This window comes from Geotrypetes seraphini, chromosome 1 (genome assembly GCF_902459505.1).
Source record: "Geotrypetes seraphini chromosome 1, aGeoSer1.1, whole genome shotgun sequence".
In the NCBI taxonomy this organism is placed as follows: domain Eukaryota; kingdom Metazoa; phylum Chordata; class Amphibia; order Gymnophiona; family Dermophiidae; genus Geotrypetes; species Geotrypetes seraphini.
The window spans coordinates 165,820,733-165,847,452 of NC_047084.1; the positions used below are offsets into that span (position 1 = coordinate 165,820,733).

Below are 26,720 nucleotides of genomic sequence, written 5' to 3' on the forward strand. Positions count from 1 at the left end.
CAATTTCTGCCCAAATTAAAATATTTACCGCCTGATATTCAGTGCAATTTAACCGGCCAGGAGATAGCCGCTGAATATTCATGGTGACCGACTAGCCCGGTTACCAGCTATGTCATATGACATAGCCAGGTAGCTCCAATATTCACTGGTTGACCAGCTGGGTTTAGTGGCCAGATGAACCTATATAAACAGCAGACCTCTCTTTAGCCGCTATGACTTAGCTGGTTGGCCAATGAATATCAGCTTAACTGGCTAAAAATAGAATGGAAATTCAATGCCGGTTACCGGATACGGCCCGATGAGAGGGAGTGCGCTTTGGACCAGGATGGGGAGAAGGGAAAGACATCCCGGTCCGTGGGGGCCTCCTGGAGCTGTGGGAACCAGGGCAACTGATCTTTGCACTCTCCGCCCCTAATGCTGGTCCTGTACGTTAGTAATTATAGTACAACCCTTAGGCAACTATTTACAAATGCTGAATAGGATGAAAATGAAAGGGGATAGATTTGAAGTAATATAAAGAATGACTTCTATATGGGAAGTGTGGTAGCTATATGGAATGACCTACATGTAGATATGGTGTAGACGAGGAAGATACCTGAATTAAAGAAAGTATGGGACAAGCGCATAGGTTCTCAAAGGGAGAGGAAGAGATATTAGACAGAATGGATGGGGCATATACCACCAGACTGTGTACCTTCGTAAAGTTGGGTGCTCAAATTTTCCAACTAGTGTGTAGATTTGGGCATACAAGTTATAGGATAGTGCCTTTGCACACTTCTGGTAGTAATACCCTTCTTGATTATACCTAGCGAATAGAATGCTAGGTATAATCAAGAAGGGTATTACTACCAGAACGAAAGAAGTTATCCTGCCGTTGTATCGGGCGATGGTGCTTCCGCATCTGGAGTACTGCGTCCAATATTGGTCACCGTACCTTAAGAAGGATATGGCGTTACTCGAGAGGGTTCAGAGGAGAGCGACACGTCTGATAAAAGGGATGGAAAACCTTTCATACGCTGAGAGATTGGAGAAATTGGGTCTCTTTTCCCTGGAGAAGAGGAGACTTAAAAGATCATGAAGGGCAAAGAGAGAGTAGAGAGGGACAGATTCTTCAAACTTTCGGAAAATAAGAGAACAAGAGGGCATTTGGAAAAGTTGAAAGGGGACAGATTCAAAATGAATGCTAGGAAGTTTTTCTTTACCCAGCGTGTGGTGGACACCTGGAATGCGCTTCCAGAGGGCGTAATAGGGCAGAGTACAGTACTGGGGTTCAAGAAAGGATTGGACAATTTTCTGCTGGAAAAGGGGATAGAGGGGTATAGAGAGAGGATTACTGCACAGGTCCTGGATCTGTTGGGCCGCTGCATGAGTGGACTGCTGGGCACGATGGACCAGGGCTGACCCAGCGGAGGCATTGCTTATGTTCTTAATTGTTAAATTAGGTGCCAATTGGAATTAAGTACCAATAATAGTCCTTAAGTGGCATTTATCGGTACTAATTAGCTCTAATTTGTAGTAACTGAATTTAGGCACTAATCTGTAAACAGAGCAGCTACATGTGTGGGTTATGGGCGTGTCTTGCAGTTGCGTGCGTAAGTCTCACTTACACGCGCAGCTGCCCACTTTAGGCACCAGCATTTGCACCAGCCTTTGACACAGTGAATTTGCGCCTAAAATTAGGCACGCACATGCTGATTTGTCTGTGTTCTATAATAGCAATTTTGCACGTAATTGCTGTAACAGAATTGGTGCATGGAACTCATATTTTGGTGTCTAAGTTTTGGTGTTCTTTCTTGAGTCGAACCCGCAGCCTGTATCTGCTATCATTTTCTCTGGGGTCCTTTTCTAAAGCACTGCCAAGGCAGGGAGGAAGGAAAGTAGGATTAACTGGAAACAATCCACAGGTACAAAACAAATCCCACAGAAGCGTATCTGATATGAGAAAGGAGGATAAAGGGTCTCAGAAACCCGCTTGATTTAAAACACAAATGTGTGATATCAAGACTGAATGGTTTGGAGTCTCAATCATTGATCCCTTGTCTCCATCTTCTCCTAGTGCTCAACTGAATAATCTATTATGTTTCACTTTTTGATTATTTCAACAGTAAGAAATCATCATTTAGTATGCACGGGGCAGACACTTTAGAGAGTGCCCTCTCGTTCTCCCTACCTTGGAGAGGGTGAACAACCTGTCCTTATCTACTAAGTCTATTCCCTTCAGTATCTTGAATGTTTCGATCATGTCCCCTCTCAGTCTCCTCTTTTCAAGGGAGAAGAGGCCCAGTTTCTCTAATCTCTTGCTGTAGGGCAACTCTTCCAGCCCCTTAACCATTTTAGTCGCTCTTCTCTGGACCCTTCCGAGTAGTACCGTGTCCTTCTTCATGTACGGCGACCAGTGCTGGACGCAGTATTCCAGGTGAAAGCGTACCATGGCCAGCAGCATGATAACCTTCTCCGATCTGTTTGTGATTCCTTTCTTAATCATTCCTAGCATTCTGTTCGCCCTTTTTGCCGCCACCACACATTGCGCGGATGGCTTCATCGACTTGTCGACCAGAACTCCCAAGTCTCTTTCCTGGAGGGGTCTCTCCAAGTACCGCCCTGGACATCCTGTATTCGTGTATAAGATTTTTGTTACCGACATGCATCACCTTACACTTATCCACGTTGAACCTCATTTGCCATGTTGCGGTCCATTTCTCGAGCGTGTTTATGTCACATTGCAGATCTTTGCAATCCTCCTGCTACACCTTGGGTTTTGGCCAGGTACTAGTGACCTGGATTGGCCACCGTAAGAACGGGCTACTGGGCTTGATGGACCATTGTCTGACCCAGTAAGGCTATTCTTATGTTCTTATTCTGTAATTTTAGCACAAAAGGATTTACAAAAGTGGAGGGGCATAGTCGAAAGGGACGTCTAAGTCCGTTTACGTCCATCTCGCAAGTCGTCCAAAGTTAAAAAGAGCCTAAGACATTTTCGAAAGAGACATCCAACTTTTTTTTACTTTCGAAAATCGTCTAATTATACGTCCTGCCGATCTGATCATCCAAGCCGCTAAATCGGCCATCTTTATACCATATTTCCATCCAACTTTCTGTCCAAGTCCAAAACGTCTAGAACAAGCCCTGTTGGACGTGGGAGGGGTCTGCTAAGTGATGGATTGGAACACCCAGACATGCCACCTAAATAGTGGGGCACCTTACAGGGCACTGCTGTGAACTTCACAAAAAGGGTGCCATGGCTTCTCCTCTCTACAGCTGCCTTATAAGTCATGGTAAGCCCCCCAAACCACCTCCAGAATTCCCTAGACCCACTTATCTACCACCCCAATAGCCCTTATAGGTGCAGGAGCCACTTATATGCCAGTCAAAAAGGGTTTTGGGGGTGTATAGGGGAGTGCACATGTTTAAGTATCAATGCAGTGATTACAGGGGCTTATGGGCATGGGTCCTCCTCTCTATGGGTCCCTAACCCACCCCCAAGACGACTTAGGTTGCCTCTGGGCTGGACGACTAGGCTTTCCTATGCCAGGTGGCCAGGTGATGATGGTCTGGAGGCTGAAATTTAAAGTTATGAATAAAATTTTTATGGGGGGGGGTGATCACTGGGGTAGTGTGTGGGAGTCTGTGTTATGTGTTTGCAGTGCTTATCTGGCAACTTTAGGTGGGTTTTTGTGACTTAGACCATGTTTTACATGGTCTAAGTCACAACGTCCAAGTTCCGTCGATGCCAGCCTGTATAACTTTCGGTTATACATGCTGTACGACTAAGTCTAAGCCGGCCCACGTCCCGCCCAACTCCCACCCTTGACACGCCTCCCGAAACGCCCCGTTTAGCTTTGGACGTTGAGCGGCACTATGAAGGCCTAGGTGGTTTAGAAATACGTCCAAAACTCATTTTTATTTTTGGCGCTTGGACGTTTTTGAGAAATAAGAACATAAGAAGTTGCCTCTGCTGAGTCAGACCAGAGGTCCATCGCGCCCAGAAGTCCGCACCCGCGGTGGCCCATCAGGCCCATGACCTGTATGGTGATCATTGTCTGAACCCTTAAATCCCCTTGGTCTCTATCTATACTCTCTCTATATCCCATCTCTACCTCTATCTGTATCCCTCAATCCCCCTATCTATCAGCAATTTATCTAATCCTTCTTTAAAACCCTGTAGTGTACTCTGTCCTATCACAACCTCCGGCAGTGCGTTCCATGTGTCCACCACCCTCTGAGTGAAAAAGAACTTCCTAGCATTGGTTCTAAGCCTGTCCCCTTTCAGCTTCTCCGAGTGCCCCCTTGTACTTGTGGTCCCCATTAGTCTGAAGAATCTATCTCTGTCTACCTTCTCGATACCTCTCATGATCTTGAAAGTCACTATCATGTCTCCTCTGAGTCTCCGCTTTTCCAGGGAGAAGAGCCCCAGCCTTTCAAACCTGTCTGCATATGAAAGGTTTTCCATGCCTTTTATCATTTTCGTCGCTCTTCTCTGGATCCTCTCCAGCATCGCCATGTCCTTCTTGAGGTACGGCGACCAATACTGGACACAGTACTCCAGGTGCGGGCGCACCATCGCTCGATACAGCGGCATGATGACTTCCTTCGTCCTGGTTGTGATACCCTTCTTAATAATACCCAACATTCTATTTGCTTTCTTTGAGGCTGCTGCACATTGTGCCATTGATTTCATTGTTGTATCCACTAGCACACCCAAGTCCTTTTCAAGGTTGCTTTCCCCTAGCACCGATCCCCCCTTTTTGTAGCTGAACATCGGGTTCTTTTTCCCTATATGCATGACCTTGCATTTCTCTATATTAAATCGCATTTGCCATTTGTTTGCCCACTCTTCCAGTTTGTTTAGGTCCCTTTGTAGGTCTTCGCATTCCTCCGCGGTCCTAACCCTGCTGCAGAGTTTGGTGTCATCTGCAAATTTTATAACCTCATACTTCGTCCCCGTTTCCAGGTCGTTTATAAACACATTGAACAGCAGCGGTCCGAGCACCGACCCCTGTGGAACACCGCTTGTGATCCTCCGCCAGTCCGAGTATTGTCCCTTCAAGTTTCAAGTTTAATTTTATTTGATGTATCGCTTATTACAAACTAAGCGATTAACAAAGTATAACAATCATCGTTAAATTATATAATATTGAACACTAAAGGGGTAAAATGACAGTATTATAATATTTCTTTAACTAAAGGGAATTTGACACACAAAACAATATTGACAGACTATGACACATATGGAATGAACATAAGGATTTAAAGTTACAAAAATATTTTCCCTAAAAAGGGAGAAAGAGAGGTCTGAAATGGGAGGGAAAAAACAATGGGGAGGGATTGAAGGTTCTCTGATAGAAATTGGCAATGAAGTGAGTTTAGAGATCAAAAGAAATTTTAAAAAGAAATGTTTTTAAATTAGTTTTGAATTGGTTTAAATTCTTATTTTTCCTGATATATAAAGGAAGAGAATTCCAAGTAAGAGGAGCCACTACAGAGAAAATATCGTGGCGTTTTGTCCCTACTATTTTTAGAGAGGGAACCATTAATAATTCTTGGGATTCGGAACGTAAAGAGCGATTTCACCCCAACCCTTTGTTTTCTGCCTGCCAACCAGTGTTTAATCCATCTGCATATATCCCCTTTGTTTAATCCATCTGTATATATCCCCTATATATGTTCGTCCAAGTGCCGACATAGGCCGGTTTTTGGACGTTTTTCTCTTTCGATTATGAGCCCCTAAGTGTCCACTGTCAGCTTTTTATGTCGTTTGGAAAATTGACCTAACAGTGTTTTGCATTCTCTAATAATTCCTGTAAATCTCAGTTCTATATTTTCTTAACTAGCCAAGTCTATGTCAATATATGCTGTTTTAATTTATGTTTAGCTTTATAACCACTAAGTCCCATTAAAGTAGCCAATGGGCTAATCGATTTAACAGAATGATCTAGTACAGAAAGTATAATAACATTTCTTTTTTCCTTATCATGGTATTATGGGAGAATTCCGTGAGTGTTGCTTAAGATTTTGGAGACCTGTATATTGAAGAGAATAATTGTGTTGTAGTGTGATGAACCTGGATGACTTAACAAGACGAGGCCTGTACCTGAGCGACATCCCCTTACACGATGCGACACGTGATCTGGTCCTCTTGGGGGAACAGTTCAGAGAGGAATATAAACTGACACAAGAGCTGGAAATCCTGACAGACAGGCTGCAGCACACTCTTCGAGCTCTGGAAGATGAAAAGAAAAAGACCGATACGTAAGATATCTTAAAGTTTTAAGCTGCAAAAAAAATGATTGTTGAAAAACTGCAAATGCAGTTTTTAGCAGGGGAGACAAGAGAGGGCAGCCGGAGAGGCAGGAGAGGACAGCCGGAGCGCCGGCGAGTGAAGGGAAATCCCTCGTAGTATGCTCCGACCGCCTCTTCCTGTACTAAAGTCGGGCCTCAACAATCAGGAGCTGCTTTGCAGGGGACTTTGCAGGTGGGGTCCACGGCCACAGCCACTCAACTGATTGCGGCAAGGGGATTCACTTGCTGTAATCAGCTGATGGCAAGGGATCAGGTGCAATTCTTTAACTGGCGCCTGTGACACGGGTACTGGTAAGAGAATTGGGGCAGTTAGGCAGGGTTAGACATCTGTCCATTAGGGCAGATGCGATTCTCAGCCACTTCTTAGGCGGCTGCTGAGACCGGCGTCCTATACAGAATATCCCCCTCAGGGTCCCAGTGGAACCTCTGATCTTTGGCCCCTGTCTATGGACTGTCATTACTAAAAATGAGAACAAGAGAGAGAAATAGAGAGTACATAATGGAGAAAATAACTCAGGTATTTCTGAATGAAGGTTGCTGGCACTATTGTTCCAGGCAAGGGTGATTTCAATTGATCTGAGCAGGGAAGGATGTGGACCCCCCCCTCAAACGTGGATAGACATTTTTTTGTGTAATCGAATTTGAGGATTAGAAACATCATTTACAGTAGAGACAAGGCTGCATGCCGTAATCTGTTCCAGTAATTTGAAAGAATTATGTCTTCTGTTTTGTGAGAGGTGAAGAAATCAAATGAACATAGTGCACAGAAAGGTTACTTTCTGCATGACAGGAAAGAACAATGTGTAGCTTATCACTTCAGCTTGAAAAGTGAGATCGAGACAGTTAAGAACTGTTTTTGATGCCTGAAACCCTCATAAGACTTTGGTGTGCCCATTTAAGGAATAAGTAAAGTAACACGATCCAGGGACATTGAAATAGCATTGAAGGAGGTTTTCAAAATATTAAGTTAACGATCCACTTTATAGGGTAATTAAAAAGAGCAGAAAGTGCAAGTAGACTTTAGAATATTTTAAACAGGGAATCGTAATTAAGAAGCCTGCCTTTTTGTCATCACAAATAGGGAATGGGATAATTTAGATTATTTATGAGCCTTGTAAAGGGTAATAGAAAACAATTGTCCCTGGACTGTGAGAGTAAAGACTATACCATTCTCCTAGGGCAGGGGTGTCCAATGTCGGTCCTCGAGGGCCGCAGTCCAGTCGGGTTTTCAGGATTTCCCCAATGAATATGCATGAGATCTATTTGCATGCATATTCATTGGGGAAATCCTGAAAACCCGACTGGACTGCGGCCCTCGAGGACCGACATTGGACACCCCTGTCCTAAGGGAGCTCAGAACAGTTTACATTAATTTATTCAGGTACTCAAGCATTTATCCCTGTCTGTCCTGGTGGGCTCACAATCTATCTAATGTACCTGGGGCAATGGGGAGATTAAGGACTTGCCCAGGGTCACAAAGAGCAGTGTGGGTTTGAACCCACAACCTCAGGGTACTGAGACTGTAGCTTTAGCCATTGCACCACTCTAGAAATCCAATGTAGTAGAAGTGAGCCAAGTATAGACCAATGAAGCCATTGTGACATCACTGATGAGGTTGGCTCTTAGGCATTGGTGGAATGAGGCATTATGATGTCACAATACCAGCTCTGGTTATCAGAGGCTGAAACTTTTCACACTATTTATTCCATTTTCTATACTGCTTTCCAGGGAAACTCAGAACAGTTTACATGAATTTATTCAGGTACTCAAGCATTTATCATGGTCTGTCTCAGTGGGCTCACAATGTATCTAATGTACCTGAGGTTCATCAAGCCCAGTATCCCATCTCTAACAGTGGCCAACCCAGGTCACAAGTACCTGGCAGGATCCCAAGGAGTAAAATAGATTTTATGCTGCATATCCAAGGAATAAGCAGTGGATTTTCCCAATCTATTTCAATAATGGCTTATGGACTTTGGTTTTAGGAAATTATCCGAAACCTTTTTTAATCCCTACCAAGCAAATTATTTTCACCATATACACCGCCTTGCAATTTTAGGAGTCTGAAAGTTTTTTATGGAGATTCAAAACCGTGTGATGCATCCAAAAGTAATTTCATTTAAGAAAATAGGATTCATCCAGTCAATTTTCAGCAATAGCAACGGTCACATATTTTTTTTTTTGAGGGGGGGATACCAGCAGTGGTGTTTTAAAAAAATACAAAAAACCCCACAGTTGAATTGTGTACTCCTGAGGTATCTACTCTTAATCTGTATAGTATCACAATCAATGTATGTTAATATAGTAAAATAATGGTATTCTTACGGGTAATACTATACAGATTAGGAGTAGATACCTCAGGAGTACATAATTCCACTGTGTTTTTTTCTAGTTTATAGCAACGGTGGACCACGTGGTCAGACAATTACGTAGTTAAAAAGAAAATACAAATATTCAGTGCTGCTATATGGATAGATTGTGGCACTGAATGTATACCTGCACGGAGTAATTTTATAGCTGGATGCCTAGTTTAAAGAAGCCAAAACATGCCTATTTTATTTTAAAAAAAAAATACCTTGGATTACGAGCGTAATCCGTTCCGGGAGCATGCTCGTAATCCAAAATGCTCGTTTATCAAAGCGAGTTTCCCCATAGGAAATAATGGAAACTCGCTTTGATGCGTTCCCCCCCCCCCCCCGAGAACCGGCATTGCTCCCCTCGAAGGCCCCCCCTGCGATCAGGCAACCCCCCTGCGATCCGGCACCCCCCTGCCTCGAACCGGCACCCCCCCCCGCCACGAACCGACCCCTCCGACACGATTGGGCACCCCCCGCCACGATCCGACCCCCCCGCCACGATTGGGCACCCCCTCGACACAATCCGACATCCCCCCCGACACAATTGGGAACCCCCCCGCCGCTTCTTACCCTCATCTGGGCACTCTTGAAGATCGGCCTCCTTGTCTGCTGGGCCTTGAGCATCTGAGCATGCTCAAGGCCCAGCAGACGAGGAGGCCGATCTTCAAGAGTGCCCAGATGAGGGTAAGAAGCGGCGGGGGGTGCCCGCCCAATTGTGTCAGGGGGGGGGGGTCGGATCGTGGCGGGGGGGTGCCCAATCGTGTCGGGGGCGTCTGATCGTGGCGGGGGGGTGCCGGTTCGAGGCAGGGGGGTGCCGGATTGCGGGGGTGGGGGGTGCTCATAAATCGAGCCATGCTCGGTTTCCGAGGCACCGATTTTGCAAATGTTTTGCTCGTCTTGCAAAACACTCGCAAACCGGTGCACTCGTAAACCGAGGTACCACTGTACCTACTTTTCATGAGAAGATACTAGCAGAAGTAGCTGAAAAATACATCTTAGTTTAAGATGTGATCACTTGCACCAGCCCTACATCTACATTTTGCAATAAGATACATGACCTATAGTGTTTTGTAATCCATCCATGGTTAATATGCAGCCCATAGTGGTCAATGATTTTTTTTTAAACGTTGACTACTGCGGGCAGAATTAGCCGCAGTTATTCAATGCCAGGCCATGTCCTGGCACTGAATATCCTGAGATAATTCTTGATAATTCAGAGTTTATGTGTTATGAATTTTGTCACTAACTGGTTAAGTACCAGCTCTGACCTAAGCTTCACCCATGGACCTCCCTGGCAGTAATTTAAATTTCTACATGCATTGCTGAGCACCATATATAGAATCTGGATTGCATAGGTAGTAGGTGAATAAAACCGCAACACATACAGTTAGTTTTTCCAACAGTTGGGGCTCCTTTTACGAAGCTGGGTTAGCGGTTTAACGCACGTAATAGTGCGCGCTAATTTTCCGGCCGCGCTAGCCGCTACCACCTCCTCTTGAGCAGGTGGTAGTTTTTCGGCTAGCACGGGGATTAGCGCGTGCTAAAAAAATTGCATGCGATAAAGCCGCTAACGCGGCTTCATAAAAGGAGCCCTTAGTCTTTCCATCCTCTAGCCCACTTAAATTGCTGAAAATGTCAATATTCATAGAAACATAGAAACATAGAAGATGACGGCAGAAAAGGGCTACAGCCCATCAAGTCTGCCCACTCTGCTTACCCACCCCCTGTCTTTGCCCTAATGACCCAATTTCCTTATCTTGACCCTCGTAGGGATCCCACATGGGTATCCCATTTATTCTTAAAGTCTGGCACGCTGTCTGCCTCGATTACCTGCACTGGAAGCTTGTTCCAATGATCAACCACTCTCTCTGTGAAGAAATACTTTCTGGTGTCGCCATGAAATTTTCCGCCCCTGAGTTTGAGCGGGTGCCCTCTTGTGGCCGAGGGTCCCTTGAGAAAGAAAATATCATCTTCCACTTCGACACGTCCCGTGAGGTACTTAAATGTTTCGATCATGTCTCCCCTCTTCCTACTTTCCTCAAGAGTGTAGAGCTGCAATTTGTTCAGTCTCTCTTCGTACGAGAGACCCTTGAACCCCGAGATCATCCTGGTGGCCGTCCGTTGAACCGATTCAATTCTGCGCACATCTTTACTGTAATGTGGCCTCCAGAATTGCACACAGTACTCCAGATGAGGTCTCACCATGGCCCTGTACAACGGCATTATGACTTCAGGCTTTCGGCTGACTAAACTTCTATTGATACAACCCAATATCTGCCTTGCCTTAGATGAAGCCTTCTCCACTTGATTGGCAGTTTTCATGTCTGCACTGATGATTACTCCTAAATCTCGTTCTGCTGAAGTCCTAGTTAAAGTTTCTCCGTTCAAGAAGTACGTCCTGCATGGATTTCCGCTTCCGAGGTGCATGACCTTACATTTCATAGCATTGAAGCCTACCTGCCAGGTTGAGGACCAACTTTCCAATGTAAGCAGGTCCTGCGCCATATAATTCTGTAAACTGCATTCACTTACTATATTACATAGTTTGGCGTCATCGGCGAATAGTGTTATTTTACCTTGAAGCCCTTGAGTCAGATCCCCTATGAATATGTTGAAAAGGAGTGGACCCAGGACCGAGCCCTGCGGCACTCCACTGGTCACCTCCGATGTTTTAGAGAGGGTATCATTGACCCATGCAGTTAGTGTCTCTCCTAACCCCATTGATTCCATCTTGCTTAGCAGCCTGCGATGTGGGACACTGTCAAAAGCTTTACTGAAGTCCAGGTACACGACGTCCAAAGACTCTCCCAAGTCCAACTTTCTTGTTACCCAGTCAAAGAAGCTGATGAGATTGGATGGCAGGACCTACCCTTGGTGAATCCATGCTGACTGGGATCCCGAAGATTCCCTTCATTCAAGATCGTGTCCAATTTGCTTTTAATTAGTGTTTCCATGAGTTTGCACACTATTGATGTGAGACTCACCGGTCTATAATTCGCAGCCTCTGCCCTGCAACCCTTTTTATGCAGAGGAACGACATTAGCTAATTTCCAGTCCAGGGGAACTTTCCCCTTACTTAGGGAGAGATTGAATAGCTCAGCCAACGGTTTCGCTAGGACATCGCTCAATTCTCTGAGCATTCTTGGGTGCAAATTGTCTGGTCCCATGGCTTTGTTCACCTTGAGTCTTGCCAGTTCACTGTAAACTTCACCTGGTGTGAACTCAAAATTCTGAAACGGGTCTTCTGTGCTTTGTGTTGCCTTCAACTGGGGACCGTGTCCCGGTGCCTCACAGGTGAAGACTGAGCAGAAGTATTCATTCAGTAGTTCGGCTTTATCGGAATCTGCTTCCACGTAACTTCCGTCCGGTCTTCTAAGGCGTACTATCCCGCCTGTGTTCCTTTTTCTGTCACTAATATACCTGAAGAAGGATTTGTCCCCCTTTTTAATGTTTTTTGCCAGAATTTCTTCCACTCGAAGTTTTGCCTCCCTAACTGCCATTTTGACCGCTGTAGACCTGGTCCTATATTCTACTTTTGCCTCTCTTTTCTCCGTGCGCTTGTAGGAGAGAAACGCTTTTTTCTTCTCCTTAATGAGGTGCGAGATCTCCGCGGTGAACCATTGGGGTTTATTGTTTCTTTGTCGTTTATTTACTGATTTTATGAAGCGGCTAGTTGCTTCATGTATGGTTGATTTCAGTGTTAACCACTTAGCTTCTACATCATCGGTCTCCGCTTGGTCCTGCAGCGTCTGATGGATGAAATCTCCCATGCGTGCGAAGTCTGTGCCCCGGAAATTGAGTACCTTTGTTTTCGTGTTTGATCTAGGGAAGCCTTTCCTAAGGTTGAACCATACTATATTGTGGTCGCTGGAGGCTAGCGTATTTCCTACTGAGACCTCTGAAACGCTTTCCCCGTTGGTGAGTACCAGGTCGAGGATCGCCTGGGCCCTAGTGGGCTCCGTTACCATTTGTTTGAGACGTGCTCCCTTTATGGAGGTTAAGAGCCTCCTGCTACCGCTGGTTGTCGCTGAAAATGAGTTCCAGTCTGCATCAGGCATATTGAAGTCCCCTAGCAGTACAGCTTCTCCTCATAGAGTGATATTCTCTATGTCTTCAATTAATTCTGCATCCATGTCTTCCAGTTGTCTTGGGGGTCTGTAAACCACACCTAGATACAGGCATTTTTCTCTGCCTCTTGCCAGGTTTACCCAGAGGGACTCCCCGATGTACTTGACATCTGTGATCCTGGTGGTTTTGATGTCCTCTTTAATGTATAGAGCTACCCCCCCTCCTAACCTGCCCTCTCTGTCCTGACGAAGTAGATTGTAGCCCGGTATAGCCATATCCCACCCATGTGAGTCCGTGAACCAAGTTTCAGATATTGCCACCACATCTAGGTCGGCATTCCTTATTTCAGCCTCCAATTCTAGAATTTTGTTACCTAAACTGTGTGCATTGACATACATGGCCCTCCATATCTTGTGTTTGCTAAGTCCCTGTGAGGCGTATCCTACCCGAGTCGGTGTGACTCCCAAAGAACTGTTTGCAATGTGGGTACTTACCTTGGACATGGAAGCGGAGTTTCGACTCACCTCATCAGGATAATTCCTTTCTGCACTAATATGTGAATGGGTACCCTCCCCCGACTTACCTAGTTTAAAGCCCTGTGAAGCAGGCGGGCTAGTCGGTGTCCGAAGACGTTCTTACCCCTACTGGTCAGATGGAGTCCGTCTGGTCCCTGAAGTCCTTGTAGTGCTTCCCCATGGTTTAGGAATCCGAAGTTCATATCCCGGCACCATCCCTGTAGCCACTCGTTCGTCCTCAGGATACGTTCATCTCTGGCTCTTCCCTTGCCTCTAACTGGGAGGATCGATGAGAAAACCACCTGCGCTCCTGTCCACTTCAGCCTCTCACCCAGTGCTCCAAAGTCTCTGGTGATGGTCTCCGGTGTGTTCCTGGCAGTGTCGTTGGTTCCTATGTGGACAAGAAGCATAGGAAAGTGGTCTCGGGGCGTGAGTAGTCTATCCAGACTGGCGGTGACATCTCATATCCTGGCTCCAGGCAGACAGCAGACCTCCCTAGATTGCATATCCGGTCTGCAAATTGGTCCCTCGGTGCCCCTCAGCATGGAATCCCCGATGACTATTACTCTGCGCTTCTTTGGGGGGAGCCGGTCAGTTGTCCCTGGAGATGGAGCTGGGTGTTGGGCCTGCTCCTGTTCCTGCTCCTGTTCCTCATCGGCAGTTCCTTCCTGAAGAATCTGGAATCTGTTCCGCAGGACGAGTTGAGGGGTTGATGTATAGCTGCCCTGTTTGTAAGAAGAAGGAGAAGATGAAGAGATTGAAAAAGGGGGGGGGTCTCCTATGTTTGCCCGTGGAGGAGGTCACCAGCTGCCAGGAGTCAGTGCCGCTAGCCATTTCCTGTATCCCAATTGTTGGTTTCAAAGCTGATGATTTGGGTGTCTCGAGGATGGACTTGTCATGGGCCTGCTCAATGGCACTAAGCTGAGCAGTGCTGCTGAATATTGACTCTGACCCCCCCCCAAAAAAAAAAAAAAAGGGCAGTGGTGGGGAGGAGCTGTCCTAAATTGGCCTATCATCTTATGCGGGCCCTGGCTGAATATTGGACTGGAACCCATATTAAGTATTTTCTTTTGTTAAAAAAACCCGGGCCTTCCCGCCCCCAACAATGCATCCTCTCTCCTCCTCCCCCATATTTGGTAGTCTATTAGGGTCTTCAGAAGCAGGAGTGCAGCTCCCTCACAATGGCATTTCAAAATGACCATCTCAGCCTCTTAGCATCTCATGGTATTTCCTGTAGTACTGTGAGTTGGCGTAAGAGGTCGGAGCCAAGTGGCAGGAGCATGGGGACTGCACTCCCGCTCCCGAAGACCCCTACTGGACCACCAGGTATGGAGGGAGGCCTGGGGGTGGCCTAGAAGGGGGTAGGCAGGCAGAGGGGTCTTTAACGTGAGCAGGGGGAGTGAGGAGGCATTGTTGGGGGGAGGGGAGCAGGAGTGGCCATACAGGTTTTTTTTTTTATTAAAGGAAAAAATACTTACGCTGTCCCTGAGATTTCGGTAACAGAGATGCTTATCTCCCTAGAAGGATCAGCATTGAGACGATACTTAAATCTTTATGTATGTATGTATTTATATATTTAATAAACCTCATATATACTGCCTACTTAGTAGTAAAAACATTCAAAGCAGTTTATGAATCCATGATAAAATAAACATGATTACTATATACAAACAATAACATACAAAAGAAAGAAAATAATAAAAAATAAACCGAACTTAAACCCCCCCCCAAAATTTCAGCTATAGTAATTTTCTAAAATTATCCTGTTACCAAGGAACAATTTTTAATGATACAGACAGTTTTTTTAAAGCTTTACAGAACTGAGCAAAAGTGCCAAGTAATCATACAATATTTCCCATGATAGTTTATTCCACAAAAACAAAGCCACCTCCCAAAACACCCTCCATATTCACCTACCAAACACAAAAAATTGTTCCAATCCACACCTACCTTGGACTAGGCGCCTACCTCAAATTGGTAGGTACCTACCAAGTTACCGTACCATACCATGCCATACATTTTCTTCTATACCGCAATTTTCCACTAGGATTCACTGCGGTTTACAACAGATTTAAGATCAGGACATGTACATTGGATGTAGAATCGGGGGAATCACAAGGTTACAACAAGATTTAGGGACTGGACATGAGGAAGGAGCAGAGGGTAAGCTCCTGGGATTTCGCTAGAGGTCCAAGGAGAAAAGATGGGTCTTAAGATTCTTTCTGAAGGTTTTGTACCTAGCATCCAATTATTTTCCATTTATGTCAATTATGAGGTGCTAGTTGCCAATTATTGGCGCCGATTAAGCCTATTAATTAAGGGCTCCTTTTATCAAGCAGTGGTAGAGAATTTTACCACAGGCCAGCAAGGTAAATGCTCCGACGCTCATAGGAATTGAATGAGTTTCGGAGCATTTACCTCGTTGACCTATGGTATAACTTTCTACTACTGCTTGATAAAAGCTGATGTAAGTTAGGCACTTACATTAGCTAGATGTGCCAATGTAGATGCATAACTTTAGGTGGACTATACAGAATCATGGGGGGGGGGGTTAATGTCTAATCCCCCCTTTTACTAAACCATGGAAGAGGTTTCTACCGCAGCCTGGAGCACTAAATGGTCCGACGCTGCTCCGACACTCCTAGGAATTCTATGAGCATCGGGCCATGGTAGAAACCTCTACTATGGATTAGTAAAGGGGGGGGGGGTGAGGGGTGAGTGTGCGTAAATTAACAGCACTTCAACAAAATACCTTGGTATCCTTTCATAAAGTATGGGATGTAGATAGCAAATGGATGGAACAGAAACTTTCCTGCACCTAACTTACTTAAATTGGTGAAGTCAGAGGCTATATTAGGCATAAGAGACATAAGAGAAGCTCACACTTGAATTTGGTTTCCCCACCAGTTAGAGGATGTAAATTTTAAAAACATCATCGACATCTTCTCGCACATCAGGCAGCATTATGGGGTAAAGACCTGGAACAACTACTTATGCCTACTACTTATGGGGAATTTAGGAAACACCTAAAAACATATCTGTTCCTGAAGTATTTAGGTAACTGACCTGTACAAACTTAGTCCACAATATCTGATCTCTAGAGCTGTTTATCACTAGCTCATTTCTAACACACCCTCCTACCAAGCCTTCAGGAAATCAATCAAAACCTATCTCTTTGACAAATTTCTCCGATTCCTCCCTGCCTTGTTGTATCTCTGACATACTTATTGCATTTCTGTCTACTCTACCAATGTAATTGACAATATTCTCTGTAACATTGCTGTCTGTGTACAGTCTCTTCCTATGTAAACCGCTCTGAACTGCTTCTGGCATTGCGGTATACAAAAATAAAGTTATTATTATTATTATTATTAACTTTGTTAATTCTACTCAATCTGTAGCATCTTTTAATCATTGTAAACCGCATAGAACTTCACCGTCCTGCGGCATATAAACTGCTATTATTATTATAATATGTTTTTGAGTAGACCCATTAAATTGGGAACAATAGGGATGGGTTGGAAGGTTTAGGGAAGGGAGGGGGGGTTAGGTTTAAAGGTTGTGTGAATAGGGTATAGTCTGAAAAACCTGTATAGTTTCTGGACCACCTGGCTCTGATTTGCTATTATCTGCTGTGTTGCTATGCTACATCATACAGTAATGAGCGTAGCTTCATGATTTTCCTTTCTTATGTCCTACATTATATGCATTCATTTACTTTTATAGGTTACTGTATTCTGTCCTTCCACCTTCAGTTGCTAATGAGCTAAGACATAAGCGTCCTGTGCCAGCCATGCGTTATGATAACGTGACCATTCTCTTCAGCGGTATTGTGGGATTCAATGCCTTCTGCAGCAAGCATGCCTCAGGAGAGGGAGCTATGAAAATCGTTAATCTTCTAAATGATATCTACACGCGATTTGACATTCTGACTGACTCGCGAAAGAATCCCTATGTTTACAAGGTAAGCATTTATTAATGAGTGAACTGATCGTCTTAAGACCTGGTTTTATGTTCGGGCTTAATACTCAGAACGATTTTAAGAGTGTTTTTATACCTGTAGAACAATTTTGTAATTCTGTTAAGGATGTTAAATTCTTGTTTCGTAACTCCAGAGAGCAGACGGCAGAATTCTGAGACTGAAAAGGCCTGCATTCAACTGCTGATTTTGCCACTTTTTTTTTTTTTTTTCAAGATGGCGCCGGGTTAGGTTACTGTTATAGTACCTCCCGCCATTTTCTTTGTTTATATTTATGTTTTCTGTTTCTTTTATTATTTAATTTGGTTTTATTATCTACATTTACACTCCTGTAATATTTTTTTCTAAGCTTTTTCATTTTTTATTGATCTTGTTTTAAATTTGGAGTCTATTATCTTTTCTTCGCAGTTTGGCCTGCATGCAGCGGTATTGGGGGCCTTCTCCAGTGGTTTGGGGTTGGAGATCGGCATTGGGGTGCTCGCAGTGGATCCAGCGAGGACAGTCAGGGAGTCCCAGGATGCACGGCTCAGCAGGCCGGGTTTGGCAGTAGAGAGAGGAGAGGACATGTCAGTTGCTGACGATCCCAGCGGAGTGGACTCCACCAGGGGGGAGGCGGCGCCCAACAGTCATTACCCTTTGAGTGCTGTAATGGACGGCACGGCATTTGTGATGTTTTTTATCGGGCATTGTTGGGGCAGGTCGCGTCGGTGAGGATTGCCGAGTTGGAGCTGCAGGATGCGGGCAAGGAGATGCCTCCGGCGCAGTCGCTCACCCAGCCCCTCCATCCCATCATTGCCGTCACCCCCGTCGCTGAGGAGAAGCCGGCAGCTGACCCGACGCTCGCCCGACGCTAGCGGCGCCCGGCCTGGACGCCAGCCTGGCTCTGCTGAGCAGCATTGACTCAGAGAAGGGCTGCAGCTGCTAGCTTCAGCCATGAAGAGGAGCGACCCCCACGACCACCACCACCACCGCGAGGGGGAGGCCATGGTTGGTCCGGACGGCACGGTTGTTGAGGCACCGCGAATGGTCAGTGAGGCGCGGGCGGTGCCTGTCCAGAAAGGAGACAGATTCAGCGAATTTGGCATGCAGGAGGAGAGTGTGAATATCTTAGACGAGTTGATGACCGGAGACACTGGATTTGGGGCTTCCGGTTTGCTGACAAGGATCGGATGACATCTGGAGAAGTTTGGCAGCCAAAGCAGTGAAGTCATTTCAAGCTGGACTTCAGTCTTGACTGTTTTGTTTTTTATTTTTCACTTTCTTTTTAGTTTATGATTTTTTTTTTAAATCTAATTCATTGTTTTGCCACTTGTTTTTGTTTCTTATTTTATTATTAAATTTCATTTAAATTTCCCCAGAATTCTATAATTTCAACGGTTCTCCCTTCTGCTTCTATTTCCTATCTCCCCTCTTTTTTCAACCTTTCAAAGTCTTTTAGATCATTGTAGTCTTATTAGAATATTTATTTTCTTATTTTTCTCATCTATCTCTATTTTTATTTCTTCATTACTATACTAATTGTCATTTTTCCAGGTACTTTAGATAGATTGTGAGCCTTCGGGACAGTAAGGGAATTTTCTAAGTACCTATATTACTTATAATTTTAATGCACCCTATTGTCTATTTTCTGTAAACCGCTTAGAATCCTAACGGAATTTAGCGGTATATAAGAAATAAATTACATTACATTACATTACATTAATACATCCAAGGACGCTTTAACCAAGGACAAACAGGAACAAAAGGAAAAAAGGTTGGAACTACAATATTATAGAGAGAGAACAATTAAGGAAAGTACACTGGGAAGGGTTGCTGTGATGGGGAACAGCATGTTTTGCCCTTACAAGGACACTTAGGTTTCAAAGGCATCGACAAATAAAAATGTTTTTAATTTTGTTTTAAATTGATTTAAAGAAGACTCAACACGTAAATAGTTAGGAATAAGCTTGAGGGATGGAACCGAGAGCAGATTCTGAGTCATGGAGCGAAGAGTTCTAGAGGAATTATGGGAAATAAGGAATCTGTCTATAAATTTGGGCTGATTATTTTGACAGGTTTTAAATGTTACTTAGCAAGATTTTATAGCTAATTCTGTGTTCTACTGGAAGCCAATGTGCTTTGTACAATAAGGGGGAAACATGGTCGAATTTTCTTGCGTTAATTATGATTTTTACAGCAGTATTTTGAACAATTTGAAGGAGTCATTTCTTTTTTTGTTATGCCTTTGTAAAGGGCATTGCAATAGTCAATGCAGGAGATCACTAATGAGTGAATTAGGGTGTTCAAAGAAAGAGGACGGCTCAAGTAATTTAGAGAGAGAGAGGTTTCTAGCCTGGGCCAATCAGGTCTTAGGATTAGTGGGGATGGGCGGACCTGCTATGCCTAAGGTCTGATTGGTCCAGGCTTCTAGAGCCTGAGCCAATCAGGCCTTAGATTTAGCGGGGATGGGCCGGGAAGGGGCGGGCCCGTCTCATTTCCACGAGGCGGGCCCGTCGGCTGGACGGCAGCAAGACTCGTCCAGCCGACCAACATGTAAAGGTTAGTTGGGGGAGGGAGGTTAGTTTTTTTTGGGGTGGGGGTCGTCGGGCTTTCCGGCAGGAGGATTGGGCATCCTCCTGCCAAATACCAGTTTGGGGGGGGAGGGGGGTTCCAGGGGGGTTCCGGTAGGAGGATTGAGCATCCTCCTGTCGGCGATTACCAGTTTGTGGGGGAGGGAAGTTCCAGGGGGGTTCCAGCAGGAGGATTGGGCATCCTCCTGTCGGCGATGGGACAGGTGGCCGCGACCGCGGACGCTATACATATTGCAGCAGGGAGATCCCTTGCTGCCATAAGTATAGCGGCCGCATCTAATTTAACCCGATTCTCTAACCGGCGTCTGTACCATGGACGCCGGTTACAGAATCGGGGTTTAGTGTAGGACCAATTCTGTATAGGACACCTCTCCTGGGCGACCTATACAGAATCAGGGCCTGAATGCTTTGCACTTCTCCCAATGCTCATAGGAACTCTATAAGTGTCGGGAGTAGTGCAGAGCATTCAGCGTGCCAGCCTGCCCTAAAATCTGCTTTTGTGGTTTTGTAAAAGGGTGGTGGTGGTAGGGGGGGGAGTAAGTTAGTTGACCTAGGAATTAGAGCGCATGAAGTGAGTTATACTAACATAATACAGAACGTTGCTTAAATAAAGTATAAATTAGTTTGTGGTCTGTTCGGTTTCTTGCGACAGGAAAGATTTTAACAGTTTCCAGAATCTGTAAATTCAGTGGGAGTTGGTTCCATAGGTTAGTTAGTTGATATTGAATGGATAGGATTAGGTGTCTAGTTGATTGCAGATTTTTATACATTGGAAATTTTAGTTGAAGGGTGTTTATGTTACAGCATTTAGAGCAGTGTCTCTCAAACTTTTTTTTTAGCTCTGGCATACTAAACAGAGCAAATATTTTTCAGGACACACTAAATGGAGCAAAGGTTTTTCGTGTTACAAGTTCTTTAAGCTATGTATGAGTAATTGTAACAATAGTGAAACTAAAGTAGAATAGAATTGCTAATCAATGCGATGGATGTGCTTGTTTTTGAGCGCAAATTAACTCAAAATGCAGCTCGATAGTCGACAAGCAAACACGCATTTCATCATCCACCATCTGCAGTCATTCTCTTTTTTTCAATTTAATTTCTGTCAGAGCTGAAAATCCAAGTTCGCAAATCCAAGTTCGAGAAGATCCAAACGATAACAAACCCTTGATTGTTTTGTTGTTGAAAGTTAGGATAAATATTGCATAAAAAATAAAAATACTTGCTGTTAGTTTTCAAGGACCAATCACGTCAAAGAATAATGTTTGTCTAAGTGGTTGTATCATTAACCACAGACACTCATAACATTGACAGACTCTTGATTACGCAAATACATGTCATCTATTCTAGTGTATACTTATGAAGGGAATTTTTAAAAATAAAGTAAAATTCTGGAATCTCTCGTGGCACACTCTTAGTAACATAGTAGATCACATTGATAAAGACCTAAATGGTCCATCCAGTCTGCCCAACCTGATTCAATCTAAAAATTTGTTGGTTTTATTTTTTTTTTCTTAGCTATTTCTGGGCAAGAATCCAAAGCTCTGCCCGGTACTGTTCTTAGGTTCCAACTAATGAAGTCTTCGTCAAAGCTCACTCCAGCCCATCTACACCATCCCAGCCATTGAAGCCCTCCCAAGCCCATCCTCCATCAAACGGCCATATAAAGACACAGACCATGCAAGTCTGCCCAGTACTGGCCTTAGTTCTTCAATATTTACTACTAGCTGATGCCCCGGCGTTGCACGGGTATTTAATTATAGCAATAACACTGTAAATGGATTCAAATAAAGATACTTTATAGTGGTGAATGAAATTATTTTTTTACAGCTTTATAAAAAGTACAATATTCAAATTATAATGTGAAATATTTGACAAAATGAATACAATACAACTAACGCAAAACTTGATTATAAACAACATTTTTAGTTTCACCTCCAGGAGCAAGAACATATAAATTCTTGGGTGAACCCACCCTTGAGCAAGCAACATAGAGTTGTCCATGGGAAAAACAGGGGGATCTTAAATCCACTCCACAGTATGTAATAGTCTGTCCCTGTGATTTGTTGATTGTGATAGAGAATGCAAGTCTCACTGGAATTTGCAATCTCTTAAACTGAAAAGGAAGATCTGTTGGAATAAGTGGCATCCAAAAGTTTCAGTATTGATTTAAACGACTCAATATGTGGAAACTCAGGTTGAAAAGAAACTCCATGCAGTTTTTTCCCGGTTCAGAATGGAACCTGTGTTCCTAGTTCAGCATATGTGAGTACTCATGTAATGTAATAACATTATGAACTGGGGTGCATGAAGGAAACAGTTACAAACACAGTTAGAACATACAAACTCTATATGTATGGTGTTCATGGTAGAATAGAAACGATGTCCCTAGTGGTTATAGTGTCATAGAAAGTGTTTTATAGTTGGAATTACTGTGAGAATGGCAGCTTTTTACATTTTTTCCATTGACATGAATGGGTGAAATCTGATTTTCTGTTTGTAGCTCCGCCCACGTGTGCAGGTGGGCCACGAGACCCCCAGAACATATCACCCCAGGTAGTGAGGGATCTGCATACCAAGTTTCGTTCAAATCGGTCAAGCCGTTTTTGAATTACTGTGAGAATGGCAGCTTTTTACATTTTTTCCATTGACATGAAAGGGTGAAATCTGATTTTCTGTTTGTTGCTCCGTCCACGTGTGCAGGTGGGCCGCGAGACCCCCAGAACATATCACCCCAGGTAGTGAGGGATCTGCATACCAAGTTTTGTTCAAATCGGTCAAGCCGTTTTTGCGTGATCGTGGCACATACACACACACACACATACATACACACATACATACCTCCGATTTTATATATATAGATTATTTTCTGATTCTAGATCCTCTGTGTTCGTCCCATGCTTTTTTGAACTCCGTCACCGTCTTCATCTCCACCACCTCTCTCGGGAAAGTATTCCAGGCATCTACCACCCTCTCCGTAAAGAAAATTTCCTTACATTGCTCTTGAGTCTCCCACCCCTCAACCTCAAATTATGTCCTCTGGTCTTACCATTTTCCTTTCTCTGGAAAAGATTTTGTTCTTCTTGGAATCTCTTCGGGGCACACCACTGTGCCCTGACACACAGTTTGAAAGACACTGATCTAGCATAATGACGCTTGTGTGGTAGTTACATTAAATAAATATTTTGCTGAAAATAATTGCTTTATGTTTTTTATTAGGTGGAAACGGTGGGAGACAAGTATATGACTGTAAGTGGGCTTCCGGAGCCATGTATTCATCACGCCCAATCTATCTGCCACCTGGCACTTGATATGATGGAAATAGCAGGCCAGGTTCAAGTAGATGGCGAGTCCGTTCAGGTCAGTAAAACAGACTTTGCTAAAAAAAAAAAAGAAAACCTCCATGAAGACCAAATCACACATTCAACTGAGCAACATTAACACCAAATACAGTAGTTTGTTAAAATGAATTTTTTTCACTAGTTGCAGAAGGGAATATTTGGAAACAAGGGAACCATAATAATATATGGACAAAATCAAATCAATATTTAAACCCAACAGTGGCGTAGAGAGGGTGAGAGGCGGCGCCCCCTCTGGAGGCGCCACCCTCCCTCGCCCTCTTCTCTGCTTCCCCACCTCCACATGCTTCTTCCCCGCCATCTCGTGCTATGCACGCGCCGCGTCCCTTTCCCATACCTCTGTTAACATTCCCGGCATAAGCTCCTGTCGCGTCAGCGTCAGCTCTTCCTCTGATGTCACTTCCCAGGTGCGATTCTAGGAAGTGATGTCAGAGGAAAAGCAGACACTGGCACAACAGCAGGTTGGGTGTTTGCTGCTCATGCCAGGAACCACCAAACCCCACCATATGACCGGCAGGAGGGATGCCCACTCCATCCCGCCAGCATCCCCCCCAGCATCCCTGGCAGGGGGGATGCCCACTCCCTCCTGCTGGAACCACCCTCGAACATCCCCAGCAGGAAGGAAGAACACTCCCTCTTGCCGGCACCCCAACATCACCAGCAGGAGAGACTACTCCATCTTGCCGGCACTCCCCCAGTGCATTCTGGGATGCACTGGGAGTGGCCTAAGACTCAGATTGACCAGATACCTAAAGCCACTCCCATGGCTAGACTTCATGGAAAGGTGAATAAAAATATAAGGGAAATTCTCAGCTTCTTGCAAAGAAGGATCACGGTACCTAAACAAAAGAACAAAAATTGCCGCTGCTGGGTCAGACCAGTGGTCCATCGTGCCCAGAAGTATGCTCCTATACCTGCTGTTAGGTCAAAGACCAGTGCCCTAACTGAGTCTAGCCTTACCTGCTACGTTCTGGTTGAGCAGGAACTTGTCTAAATTTGTCTTGAAGTCCTGGAGGGTGTTTTCCCCTATAACAGCCTCCGGAAGAGCGTTCCAGTTTTCTACCACTCTCTGGGTGAAGAAGAACATCCTTACATTTGTATGGAATCTATCCCCTTTTAACTTTAGAGATTGCCCTCTCATTCTCTTTACCTTGGAAAGGGTGAACAACCTGTCTTTATCTACTAAGTCTATTCCCTTCATTATCTTGAATGTTTCGATCATGTCCTCTCAGTCTCTTCTTTTCAAGGGAGAAGAGGCCTAGTTTCTCTAATTTCTCACTGTACAGCATCTCCTCCAGCCCCTTAATCATTATAATCACTTTTCTCTGGACCCTTTTGAGTAGTACTGTGTCCTTCTTCAAGTACGGTGACCAGAGTAGTGAAGACGCAGGAAGATTGCGAAGACCTGCAACATGACATAAACACGCTCAAGAAATGAGCTGAAACATGGCAAATGAGGTTTAACATGGATAAGTGTAAGGTGATTCATGTCGGCAACAAAAATCTTATACACAAATACAGGATGTCTGGTGCAGTACTTGGAGAGACCCCCCAGGAAAGAGACTTGGGAGAACTGGTCGACAAGTCAATGAAGCCATCCATGCAAGGTGCGGCGGCAGTGAAAAGGGCAAACAGAATGATAGGAATGATTAAGAAGGGGATCACGAACAGATCGGAGAAGGTTATCATGCCGCTGTACTGGGCCATGGTACACCCTCACCTGGAATGCTGGTCGCCGTACATGAAGAAGGGTCCAGAGAAGAGCGACAGAAATGGTTAAGGGGCTGGGGGAGTTGCCGTACAGTGAGAGATTAGAGAAAGTGGGCCTGTTCTCTCTTGAAAAGAGGAGACTGAGAGGGGACATGATCAAAACATTCAAGATAATGAAGGGAATAGACTTAGTAGATAAAAATAGGTTATAGGGGAAAACACCCTCCAGGGGTTCAAGACAAAGTTAGACAAGTTCCTGCTGAACCAGAACGTATGCAGGTAAGGAAGGGCTGCCGAGTGAGCAGACTGTTTGGCACGATGGACCACTGGTCTGACCCAGCAGTGGCAATTCTTATGTTCTTATATCCTCTTCCGTAAATATGGATCCAAAAAAATGTGTTCAGTTTATTGGCGAGGGCTTTGTTCTCCTTTTGCACTCCCTTTATTCCATGGTCATTCAACAGCCCCACTGCTTTCTTCGCGGATCGTTTCTCCTTAATATATCAAAAGAACAGATTGAAGCATTTTGCCTCCTTGATTATATTTTCTCGTAGTCTCTTTTGGACCCTCTTACCACCTTATGGCACCTGCTTTGATGTTATTTGTGCTTTTTCCAGTTTTCGTCCATTTTTGACCTTTTCTATTCCTTAAATGAAGTCTTCCGATCGCTTCTTTCACCGCTACAGTGAGCCACGCCAGTTCCTTGTTCTTTTTCCTCTTGGATCCCTTGTTGATACATGGTATATATAGATTTTGTGCCAAGGTGACTGTGTCCTTAAAAAGGGCAAAACTTAGAAAAATTGGTATGAATAGTGATGAACAATCCTTAAACCACTCTGAGGATGGTATAAAAGACTGTGCTTCCAAAAAATAATTAAAAGAAATAAGTAATCAATAAATAAATAGGCGGACCAATCAGTACGGGCCCAGTACCCTCGTGACAACCATTGGCCCCGGGCAGGTGCTTATGGAGTGACAAGCACTTAGAAATGAATCTAAATAAACCCTGCCCCGTACATCATCTTGTCCTTATATATCTATATAAAATAATAAATACTAGGAAGCATAACCACCCCCAGACTTAAGTGGAAAGGAGAGAAAATCACTAAAAAGAGTTCTCCCCCAGGGCTTTCCAAATAAAAAGCCTATGTGCAAAAATAGCCAAAAAACATCAAAAGTAAAATAAAAATAATAATAATAAGATCCTCAGTCTCATTCACAAGTCCAAATAATGGTGAACCCTAAACACTAGGCACAAAATATACGTGAAAAACAACACAAGAAATAAGTCAAAGCAAAAAAACTGAAAATATATATGTGAAAATAATAACTTTCATCCAAACCTGAGCCACAAAGGCTCACAAGTGTGTAAACAAGCAGTGAATAGTACTTAGCTCGAGCGGCAGCAGTTAATCCAAAGCGGGGCAGAATCCAGAATTCACCAATCTTCACTATTTGATTCCACTCGCTGTTCAGTTCCGCTCGAATAATCCAACTCGCTCAAATGTCACTGATTACAATCCATTCGCTGTTAAATCCACTCGCTCAGTCCCGTTCACCCAAAGTCACTATTCGACTCTGCTCACTGTTCAATTAAACACGCTCAAATCCGCTCGCTCTTCCGCTCACTCGACAGGTCCTGTTTCAATGTCCTCATCAGGAGGGAGCAAACAATCAGCTGTAATAGTAAAATGACTGAAAATTCACAAACCCAGCCCCCAGTATCAGGGACGGAATGACCAGCAGCAGCGGCACAGTCACGCTGCAGTGACATATTTTGTGCCTAGTGTTTAGGGTTCACCATTATTTGGACTTGTGAATGAGACTGAGGATCTTATTATTATTATTTTTATTTTACTTTTGAT

The 26,720-nt window shown here is 44.3% G+C and overlaps 1 protein-coding gene across 2 annotated transcripts in view; it reads left to right on the forward strand.

Moving 5' to 3' along the window:
- Positions 1-26,720, forward strand: part of GUCY1B1 (guanylate cyclase 1 soluble subunit beta 1) — a 105,857-nt gene that overhangs the window by 63,860 nt on the left and 15,277 nt on the right. For both annotated transcript variants that reach the window (XM_033941280.1, XM_033941290.1), the window contains exons 9-11: positions 6,052-6,249; positions 16,967-17,204; positions 23,006-23,146. In XM_033941280.1, coding sequence (XP_033797171.1) covers positions 6,052-6,249; positions 16,967-17,204; positions 23,006-23,146 — 577 coding nt within the window. The remainder of the gene's footprint in view (positions 1-6,051; positions 6,250-16,966; positions 17,205-23,005; positions 23,147-26,720) is intronic.